General features: G+C 39.9%; 1 protein-coding gene across 1 annotated transcript in view; it reads right to left on the bottom strand.

Annotated features, from left to right (window-relative positions):
* Window positions 1–12,092, bottom strand: part of LOC124169718 (zinc finger MYM-type protein 3) — an 82,753-nt gene extending 70,661 nt beyond the window's left edge. Inside the window, exon 1 of the mRNA XM_046548405.1 lies at window positions 10,831–12,092. Within this exon, the coding sequence (XP_046404361.1) occupies window positions 10,831–11,805 (975 nt within the window). The 5' untranslated portion in view covers window positions 11,806–12,092. The remainder of the gene's footprint in view (window positions 1–10,830) is intronic.
* Window positions 12,093–12,330: the final 238 nt, after the last annotated feature.

Below are 12,330 nucleotides of genomic sequence, written 5' to 3'. Positions count from 1 at the left end.
CTTCCAGCTAAGTCCGAAAACCAGCACGCCAATTTTCATACTCTCTCTTTAGTAATTCTTCAATTTGATAAAGCATTGTCTAAATGTTCTGTTTTATCCAGCATTATTAACATTTGTTTAAAACTCGAGCGATAAATGCCCATGGCATACAAGCCATAGCAGCCTCTACGTCCCGAAACGAAGAAGTTCCTCGATATTTAGAATCCACTTGGCGAAGAGTTCGGTAATTGAGTAGGTACCAAAAGTTACCACTGCCGCTATTGAATGCTGACAATACGAACGGACGATAGGGCGTCTCGAAAACAGAAATATGAGCTCGATAAAGTTGACGACATGCTCACGACTTAGTGGGCAAGCTTACTGACGCCGGAAACATTTATTCACGTAAAAATCGTGGTCTCCAGCATGGATGTTGCTCAGGGCAATGTTGCTAGTATCCTGCGATTATCGCCCTGTGTGGACCAAGCTTTAGCTCGGCCTGTCGGCCCCCCCCCCTCCCGTCATGGACTTCCCTCTTCAATTCACAGTCAGGCCTACTCCCTTTCATTTCATCTATTAAAATCATACTATCTACCTCCCTCTCCCTCGTTAACTCAAACGCTTCTGTTCCGTTCGTTCTGAAACGTTCTACCCTCTAAAACAGTTTCCAATATCCCCTCCCCGCTAAGTACTCGCTCCATGCACACCTAAGTCTCCACCATGTCTCATCTACAACCTTCATCTCCTCATCCACCATGTTATACATTTCGTTGTTCCTCTTCATCTACGTCCACTTCATCTTCTCCATTCTCCCCATATCTATGTCTCGAAGGATTCCGGTATCTTCTTGTTCCTATTCCTGCATGAAAATACATTCCTTCCAAATTTCAGCAACATATCAGGTTTTTTAACTGCCGATAGTCAATCATTCACGTAAACAGGACGTGACTCTCGCGACGGTTTAGAGTGAAATCGTAGCGGAAGAAGAAAATTAATCCACACGGTTTTAGACCAATTCCTTGCAAGTGTACTAGACTCCCATCCACAAGGGACGTATGAAAAGTAAAGTCTCCAAATTATTTTTCACAGCTGTTGAGATTTAATGGCTAATGCATGGTTAGAAACCTTGAACATTGAGCTTTTTTCCGATGCAGTTTCCCTGGCGCTCGGTGAATTTCTGCATCCGTAAGGCGGTCTTTTGTGATCCCTCCTCGAATAACCTCCCGCCGCTCCTCGTCATGAACGTTGAGGCGGCAAGCAGTAAAATTCCTACAGCAATTCCACACATTTTTCAAGTTCATACACTTCAAATCATATAATTCTTCCAACTAGCTATCAATTTCAATCGGAGCAACCTTCTTTTAATGCAAAAACTTATTGGCAGACCGTAATTAGCACTGGGCGGGAGCAGTAATCGGGACGTCCATAGTGGATGGGTGCTGCGCCGATAATTATCTTGCGGAACCGTTTCTTCGACGGCGAGGGGTAAGGACCAATGGCTAGAATTCGCGCAGTGCCGCATACAGCGACGCCTAAACCTTACTTTTCTTATTCCCCTCGTACATTATAAGATTAAAATCCACACGGGCATCCCGAAATGGACTATTAAATGAACAATACAAACTATAAATGGATATATACCCACAGTACCCGAATACTACACACTCCAACAAAAACCGAATACAACACCTACACCCGCATACAAAGAGGGCCATGCGATTAGAAAAAAAGAGAAGCGAACTAGCATAAATGTTAAGTGATTCATAATCGACAAGATAATTTAAAACACTTTCGTCTAAATTTCAAGTCAGCGAAGAAAACATTTGCTGGAAATCTAGTGAAGAGAATGGAGTAAAATGAGTCGCTTTAGTATCGGGAAATAAGAAAAAAATATAGCATTTCTATTTCATGGAAGATATTATTCGTCCAATTATGCAGCGTATTTTTTTAATAAATCGTATTATATGTTACAGCGAAATTTGCTGTTTTAATTTAATAATAATAATTTGGAAAAAATCCAAATGAAAGTTTAAAAAACTTCATCCCTCATATCGCCATAAAATTCTGTTTATCTGTAAAATGGAAAAGAACGTATTGCTCTACCGCTAGTAAATTAAAATAGAAAATCGCCTCAGGAAACGTAAGTGACTACGCGATAAGGCAAAGGATGGGTAATGTTGTGGTTTACCTGATCAGAAAAGTCGCAGGTAAATAAAATTGCACTTCGACAAGTGAAAAGTGAAAAGCGAATGTGGGATTGAAGTTTTACAACCTCCTAGGGAGAGGAGACAGCGCATGGGGACATCGCCATGATCTACGTAGTATGGTATTTGGAGGAGGCGACCGACAGCTGAGGTCATTTGCGCCATGAGGAAAGGGTATGGAAGGAAGGGTGGAGAGAAACCCGGCGTCGACATTAGCCTTTCTCTTAAAGAAAGACACCAAGGGGACAATTACTTAACGTCCCATCTGACGGACGAAGTGTTGTGCTTGAAATGTCCTCCACACAACACTCAAGCAGGGATCGGGCAGCGTCTGAAAATTCGCTGCCACAGCCGGGATTTGAACCCGAGCCCGCCGGGTGGGAAGCCAACACTCTAGCCACCACACCAACCCGATCCCATGATCTACGTAATACCACGCAGGCCGCCTCAAGAGGCGTGTGGCGGACACCAGCCCAGAACAAACGAAAAGGAAATAAGCGAAATAAGTCCCGCGTAGCATTTACTAAAGTGCTTCATTGTCCGGGAAAAACGAATTCCGATACCTATCCGTTGGGAAAAATATCACTCTTAAATTCTCAGATATTATAGAATAGCGTCAAGATAATCGTAAAATGAGCTTCGTTAAAAGAATATTAGGAAATTGCGAAGACAAAGTGAGAGAAATTAGCTACGTCTCCCTCGTAAGACGCCATTTAGAATACGCTACAAGTGTTTGGGACCCTCATGAAAAAGGCTTAATAACAGAGTTAGAACGCGTGCAAAAAAGAGCTGCCAGGTACGTGAAAGGTCGTTACGATAGTCTTGTTAGTATAACTGACCTCTTAGAAAAACTCGGATGGGAATCTCTGTCGGACCGTAGATTGAAAAATAGACTAAACCTTTTAGATGAATTCAAGAGCAGTGTCTTATCTAACGAAGTTAGCCATATATGACGGACGCCAACATACAACGGAAGATCAGGTAGAACAGACAGATTCAGAATACCTTTTTTTACGATCAATAAGAGATTATAACGGCAGCGATAAAACTCATAAATGGATTAGATGACTTGTAGTGTAGCCTATTAACTGATGTAAAACTTAATGCATGTTTCTTGATTTTATTGTTATTTCTAACAGCATATGATATGAGTATAATATGTTAGTGTGCGTGACGTGTTGTGGACCGTGTGGTGTGCATGTGGGAGTCCAGTTACTGGTGATTTATCACCCCCTGCCAAACATCCTAGGGGTGGCTCGCAGGGTACTATGTAGATGTAGTGGGGTTCTGATACGATTTTCTCGGTGTCGCTTTGAATGATATCCATTCCCAATCGCTTAATCAATCTAAGCCCAGCACTTTCGTTCGAATCCGAATTCGTTTAACGTCCGTGTAGCGCTTTCTGTACGTCCTTAGCAGTTTTGACGAATCGCGTTGCTTTATTTTGTACCTTCATTTAGTTCAGGGACTCATCTTTCGTCGCAGGGCCCTACATGCTCGCTATGTATTCTAAGTGTGGTCGGACGAGGGCGAAATTACACCTTTCTCATAATTGTTCTTCCGAAAATCTTCTCACAACACGCTTCACGTACGGGGAAAATATTTTTCTCTTTCAGCATGCAGTGGATATGTCCCTACACCTTGCTATATTTCATCAATCGAGTGTAAGCGAGGAAATACGACTTTTTTCCCCTTTGTGAGAAAACATTGTCAAAAATAAGAGTAATTTTTGATGCTTAAAAATTATCAGTAATGGTACATAAACGTCGATACGTTTATAATTTACGGTTGTTTAACATTAATTCTGCACCACTATTATGGAAGAAAAAAGGTAAGTCATAACGTATTTGAACAAGTTCCACTTCATGGCGCAAGCATGGCTCCTACAGAGTAGCCAGCCCGAAATGCTACAGAGTACGACGGGTTTGCATAATCATCAGGGGAAAAGAAAATAAACTGCTATTTCACATTTTTTTAAATATTGGACACTTCTAACAGAACCATCAATATAAAATTAAAATATTGGCAGTCCATTATTCTACTTCTTTTGTTACCTAGAAAATGCTACAACGTAACATTTATTATTTATGGTTTAATTAATATTTTATGGTAAGGAGTAATACCTTATGAGAAATTAATTTGAAATAAAAGATTTTGAGATTCCCGGTCGGAGCGAAAATTCATGAAAAATGAATGCGTTATTCCAGTGACTAAAAATGCACGCGCAATTCCCGATTCCACGGGTCGCTGTTATTCCTGTGAGGGCTTAAAATGCTTTCTTACCTAGTTCCCACATTTCTACAACTTTGGTTGCTTTATCTTATCGTCACGCACTATGGTGTTCTAACAATGACACCAATGATATATTCATTGGTAAATTCCAAAAGTTATGATGAATTAATGGATCAGATTAAATTAAAACCAAATGTTTTCCTTGAGAATGATTAATAGTAATGACATGAGCAATAACTGAGATGAAAATACGTAATTTCGATGTACATACATCGCATTGAAATTGGCCCTAATAATGGACAATGGAGTTAATTAATAAGTGAGGCCACTTAATTGGCTGGGAAATGTTTTTTTTTCTTTTAGCGATCGTAAAAAAAGGTTTCCCAGACAAGGTTTAGCTGTTTTTGGAGAAAATTATTTCAGGAAATGGCGGTTGAAGGTGGTAAAATTTTCATAGGATAGTTCGTATGATGCATTCATCATATGAACTATGCATCATGTACGTAATAATTTTTACTTTATAGCTCTATTAATTTTTAGTATAATATTTCTATCGTTATTTTATATTTTCGTTAGTTTGGTACTGTACTGTAAGAACAAACCTCAGGCCGTTATTTTACTCCTATAACTAACTTATTTGAGATTATTATGCATTTACTAATGTAATTTCATTTATTTTGTTTCATTTTAATGTTGTTGTATTATTCCCAGCGAATGTTCAAATAATGGAGCGAGACGTTGACGCAAGCAGTTGATGAATGATTTCCGAGAGTTTCCGCAATTTGGGGATGTTGCTACTGTGACATAAATATCTCCTCTGTAGGTGTACGTTAAGGGCGTTCTGATTGCATTCGATAAAAACGCATATTGGCCAAAAGAGCGTGTATGCCAGTCGTACCGCATCAATACATAATTCTTAAAATCATAGAGGAGCTAACCACATGAAGCTTCAATTTTATGTGAGACGATTCGCGAATCCGACGTTAACAGGTGGTGGCAGCGCCATCGAAGGTGGAACAGTGATGCGTGCTTTAAAGGGATAAACATGGTTCCGCTTTTAAAAGAAGAATAGCTCAAGTAGAAAACCATGGCAGTGCAAGTTTTTCGATGAATATTCTCTTGGAAAAAACTTGACTTACTCCACTGTTGTACATTACATCAGACGAAGATCGAAATATTTTGTAGACCTTGTCTTCTAGGATGATTTTATTGAATTTATTTTACGGAATTCAATAAAATGCAAATATAACGGTGTAATCCATGATATTTATAATTACTTCACTGCACGGCGATGAAGCAAGATATGTAAAATGCTATTAATATCAACACCATTTTCTGATTGTAAGGTGAAGAAAGTCATTTGTCACCCCGCTACCTTCTTCAATGAGCGTGGACGAGAATTCTACGATCATTTACCCTTTCAAAATAACAAACAACAGTTTAAAAAGTTATGTACAAGTTTTCATTTAGGAGAAGATAGTGCCGCCCTTCCATTTACGGGACACTTCCATTACCCATAGAACAATGCCTTCATTCAGAATTTCCATGAATTGCTATTTTCAAAAGTGCTGTATTACGAAAAATCCGATATTTGTGAGGAATGAACACTCCTTCACACGCTTTATTTCATGGACAATTAATTTTAACAATTTTCCTACCCATTCATCGCATCAAAATACACATCTTGGAAGCGAAAGAAGGCCATTCCACAAGCGTGAGAAAAAGTTCCTTAAAAAACGTTTCCGACGTTTTAAAACAACCATTAACTGCAATCGTGCAACGAAAACAATTGGAAACTTCATTACAAAGCATATTTTTTTATTACTTTAAATGAAAAAAACTTTATTCTACTCGTGAACGAAATATTTTTCTACCTGAAAAGCAATTTTATGTAATAACTGCCGACTTATTAAGTCTGAGCTCCATTTCCGCCAGGCGCAAACAGAAATTGCGATTTTTTTTGTGCCATTCCATTGCTATATAAAAATTGATGCAAGAGGTTTTGTGGAAAATAATTTCCATAATTTGAAAACAGCATCCGGCCGATGATATATTCAGTAATCTCAGAATTTCCTTTGGATTGATCAGAAAACGGAAGTTTTATCTACTAAGCAAATTATTCAGCTTCACCGTGCCATTGGCAGTAATTTATACATACATTTTAAGTGCGGCGCCAGAGCGAGTCGAATATTAGAAACTGCGACGGATGACGTCATCCCGCCAGAGTCATGACGTCAAATTACACGGCAAACCTTGCGTCAGATTTGTGATAAAACTAAAAATAGCAATCATTGAGTTGACATTAACAAATCACCAAAAGAAGTGGCAGTTCATCGTTTTGAAACACGACCCAGAGAAGTACTGAAAAACATTATCGGGTATTCATAAAAAAAAACAGCAAAGATCGCTGGAACACCACCCACCGCGGCATGAAAACAGGTACTACGGCCTGTCGGAACGATAGCAAGCAATTGCGCATCCAGCCAGTAGATGGCAGCACCCCGCAAGGTGCTACCGTGCTGCCCTCTTTTGGCGTACACTGAACTGCATAGAGGGGAAACGGCAAAGACTCGCGCGCAAACTCCTCTAGCGCCCAAGCAGTAGTCGAAGCGTCCGCAGGGACGATAACTAGGCGTATATACATCAATCAACACTGGCTTGTCGTCTATAGCCAGATTTTAGGGCACACTGCACGAAGTGCGACGCGTCAGCGATGCGCCATACCACGTGACAGTCTCCGGCCAATCACCGTCCGACTTACAGCCATGGGTTGGAGCTGAGCCTCTCTCCACCCAGCGAGCCTTTTGCCGACGCAATTACGTCACACGCATGCGCAGACTGCACAGGCATCAAGGCACCTAAATATCGTTATCTCAGAAAAAAGTAACGCCCTTTAAGGGAACGGCCTTTTCTGAGGCGGTAGCGGTAACTGAAACGCTAAGAATGGCGTAGAAGCAATATCGCAAGCAACTGCGCCGCCATTAAGTAGCCCGAAGTAGCCGAAGGGCCCCACAAAAAATTGAAAAATTATATAGACTAAGTTATTAAGGCTGGAGGATACACTATTTTGAACTTAGACCTGCTACAAATTATTAAAGAATGATTATAATGAGATGATGACGATTAAGGAAAACCGACTTGTAATATGTTATTAAAAATATAATATTCCCTAAGGATCAGTAGAAAAAATTGATATTTCATAATTAAATCATACCGCTGACGGGCATATAGGAAGTAAAATTTATGAAGAATAACACATAACATACATACATAATACACTTTAGCTGTCAAAAAGGCTGAAATCACATAAGTCACTAGTAAAATAAAATTGAGCTATGGAAAACGTGCTCCCGAAAATGTGTGCTTACCAAGCATTAACAATGTATATACTTCTTTCCTGGCATTTTAAGGGAATTTATTAAATCCTCCTATAAGTACCAGGCATTTCCCTGGTACTTGATCCCCACAAAGTTTTGATGGGTCTCCACCATATCAGAAAGCTGAGTTTGCAAACGGTTCAATGGCTGTGATGGTGTTCCATCCCACTAGCACACCTTATGGAGGACATGAGAGGTAGGTTCAGCATCCACACTCGCTATTTCCTCACATGGAGGAAAACCTGGGAAGACTTCCTCCGTGTGTACTTTGAATCTAACAAGGAGACGTAATGAGTTTCCAAAGTTTTCATTGCACAAAAAAAGCTTAAAGAAAGACACCAGGAGTAGAACCCTAAATGATGGAATCTGCCATCTCCCAAACCTGGTGGAGAACCTGGTAAGGCATTCTGAAAGCACTCCTAATCTCAATTGGAAAATTAAGGAGAAGCCAATGTTGTGATGATTGCAACCCCACTAGACATCAAGCACAACACCTTTTCTCCCCAATGCTCTAACGCATCTTGACATTCAGTCGACAGGCTGTGATGACTTACAAGAGGAATGGAAGGACACATGTGTATGGAAGCGACAGGTCATTCATTGTGAACATCCAATGTAAGCGATCAATGCAATTTAGCCCTAAAGATGGCAGATGCAATCATCTTAATGTCTGTATCTGAATAGTTAACCAAGTGAAAACCCCAGGATAACCAGAGGTAGGAATATATTCCACCACTACTTTTGCCTTGAACAGAATCACTAACATTAGACACATAGCCATTTAATTCTTTCACACCACTCTTGATAAGCAACCAGGTCGTGACTAATACTTAAGGCAAATTTATGCGAAAACATGGTTTATTTCAAGGATGTGTAAGAATTTCTTAAGTGTTTATTTGCATGAGCTCATAAGTGGGAGACTGTAAATCCATTTTCTCGGCAATCTGCATAAATTTTGTCTAGAGCCACAGGATAACTTCTGAAGGACACAGTTATCACCAGATAAGAATAACTCACTTTGAGTTTTACTGGAGGGCTGGTGAAGAATGGTTAAGGTAGAGTTCACCACAGACCAGGCTGCAGACATGTAAATTTCCCACATTCAGAGTAAGAGGCCATTCACTCAATATGGTTCCCTTCGAACTGATTGGGTTATGGCCAGAGATATCCTGAGAATTTACCTGGGACTTGAACGCCAGTCATCAGCCATGAGCTCCACCATTTTGGCAGGGAATTAATGATCAGATATATTTTTGGCACTGAGAGTTTCCAACAAAGCCAATCCTTCCATTGTATTAGTTCTATGCTGGCTATCAGTGAGTGATGTTAATAGCCAAGCCATGCTACAGGACTACATAAATATGAATTGCCATGGGGTTAGTTTCTGTTAAGCTCTGTACACTCTCTGGTTCCGAAGAAACCCTGGGGTCCATGCCCAACTTGGTGTTGACGACACTGATTTCACCACAGGACCTCTGTGTGAGCCTATGTATTTTGTGAGTCCCTGACATGTAGGACTCAAAAATCGTAAATTGTGAAGTTCCAATAAGGATGGTTTCAAAAACTGACATCAATGATACCTCAATAAAATATGAGTGCTAAAAAAGTTTGCAAAGATAAAATAAGCATTCGTTACTAATGCCATGCTGGGCAATGAGAAAAACCATTACAAACCACTTATATTATTAATAATGACTTATGATTAAATTAGCTTCATTGAGGACTAAGAGAATACAAATATACAATGAAGTTCTCAAAATAAGTTTTATAAAAATAGCCTGCTATCAGCAACAACAAGCCTGGCAAAGAAAACCTACACTAAGTTTGTCGAAAGTTATGTTCACAATAAGGTGAGCTGAATTATTCCCACAAAGAGAACTTCATCTAAATCACACAACAGCTTTGAAATATTAGAGATGACCAGGTGAATCTCCATTATCCCATAACATTAATAAATTATGATTGCAGAGATATACTTATAATGAGACAGCCAGGATAATACCAGAAGGTCCCCAAGAGTCCAAATTCTTGTTTGCTATCCATCAACGCTTGACATGTTTGGCAATAGGGTAACTATTTACCAAAACCACCAAATTCAAGGAAAAGATGCATGAGCAATATTGTGCATTTTCAGAAATCATAGCAATGAACAAAGCTGACATCACATAAAAGGTATATCAATTGGTACTCCAATGTTCTACCAACGCACATAAAACAGGCCCAGAGGTATGCCTTGGGATACTGCTCAGAGGAGGTATGTGGGTACAATACTAAAGGGTATAGTTCAAACGATAAAGGCTACCGCAAATTATTACACATTCTAACAAATATAGTATGTTCATATAAACAATTCTCGCACTGCCTTCGGAATCCACTTTAGCTATTAAAGGCTTATCTGATGATATTTTTCCATATCGTGGTCCGAAAGTCGAGATGGAACGGACACCACGTGAAAATCCTTGAATTTGCCAAGGAATACAAGATTGAAATATATGATCATGGAGCGCATGGATCACATAGATTGCAAAGGTATGAGTGAATATGCCTGAGAGCACAGTTGGGAAATAGATCTATGCTTATTCTAGATGCTTGGTGGGGATGATATAGCGATGTTAATACAAAAAAATGGAAGTAATGTCAGACAGAATATCCGAGAGGGTACCATAAGAGTGTTATCGACAAAATCGGGTTCGATAGAACGGAAGGCCAACAAAAGTAGCAAGAACTACCCAATGACGGCTCTTTGAGTTGAAACACCATGCATAAAATTAAGTTTGTGCGTACAGCAATCTATCTAGCACAATAAGAGGTCAAAATATTAAAGGAAGTAGTCCATCGGAAGAATAAAACTATTTTAAAAACTACCGTGCGCACTTTGACCGGTATACACAACGGAATCAACCAACGGCAACAACAAAATTCGGAATCGTACTAGTTGAGGGCATACAGGCGCCGTGGCATGTAAATATGTATCACTCGGCTAACCTGACTAGAATACGCAAAAAGTACTGTTTTGAAATGGAAATGTGTGAGCTCACCTTTATTTGATCTCCAGCTTTCTGCGCCGCCTTCCTCCTCGGCCTCCCCGTTGGGCTCTCGTCAGTATGTGGCTCGGCCTCTGGCGATCCGTTCTCCACGATCACATCCAAGGGACGGGAATTCTTTCGAGGCCTTCCCAATTTCGCTCGCTTACGAGGTGTCAGGATATCTTCTATAATCTCAGGCTTGTCCTCATCCTTCACCGCAGTCTGTGCCAATGTGCCACGGGCAACATCACCTCCAACCACTTCCACATCTTTATCATCTAATACACGACCATTTTCCACAGAGTTGGAGATTTCAGAGTCCTTGACAAGAGCTTCTGGATTTTTAACAGAAGTGTCTTCTCTCGAATCGGTGTTGTCCAACCTAGCTCTTTTACTCAACGGAGCATCATCTAATTCATTGTCTACCGTTTCATTGTTTACATCAGGATCTTTACTTTTAGATTCATTCTTATCACTAGCACGAGAAGTTTCATCTGATACCAAATCAGGAGACGCGTTATTCGAGGTGACTGCCACTTCACCGGGCATGTCAACCTCATCTACTTCGCCCACGTCAGTAATACCTTCAGTAAGTTTACCTACAGACGATTCAGAGCCTACCTTTGTTTCAATTTCATCCCCTTCTTTACACGATTCATTCACATTTTCCGTGCTAATAACATCATCCTCAGTCCCACCACGTTCCTCGGTTGTTTCCACCGCACTTTTTTCGCTGGGTTCAGCAACAGGAGCAATATCCATAACTCCCTCCGAAGATTCATCACAAACATCCTGTTCATTTGTTGCTGCCGAAGTAGTACCTGCCAATTTCGCTTCATCACTGTCAACAAGAGCATTCGTATCCGTGTTCCCCTGAAGAACACCTTCACGCGGATTAATGTCTTGCTCTTCCATCGACACAGACTCTGAAGTCACTTCACCTCCAGCAGAATTATCAGCATCACCAGCTGTTCCGCTGTACTCCATTATCTAATTTTCACATTCGATACTATCAACTCATAGAAAAATTGCTTACAATGCTTAACAACATGCCAAACTCACTGATTACAAACCGCAGTGAATCATTTTAAGAACATAAAAATAAACCGCGTGAACCCAATAGGCTACACTATATCAACAGCAAGGACTATATACTAACAAAATATTACATTACACTCATAAGTAACGGATAAAAAGTGTAAATCTTCTATTAACTTAACGAACACCGACATCTGCCCATCGCCATTAGCGCTAAAAACATTTGCTGTATAATAGCGACATCTATCGTAAATTTCTACTAAAACACAAAACATGCGAAAAAAGGCGGGAAAAACAAACGAACATCGATAAAGTCGCACATGTTTACATGAATGTGGAAAATACATTATATGCGCCTGAGAATACATTACACATTTAATATCATATACATATATATATTGTAAGTGTAATGTATTAATCATGATGCTGAAAATGCGGTAGTGTATGGCGCTTTATTATTTACGATTTTGCGAG

The sequence above is a fragment of the Ischnura elegans genome, chromosome 12 (assembly GCF_921293095.1).
Source record: "Ischnura elegans chromosome 12, ioIscEleg1.1, whole genome shotgun sequence".
Lineage (NCBI taxonomy): Eukaryota > Metazoa > Arthropoda > Insecta > Odonata > Coenagrionidae > Ischnura > Ischnura elegans.
Note: the sequence above shows the minus strand (reverse complement) of the source record. Positions and strands in the feature narration are given on the sequence as shown.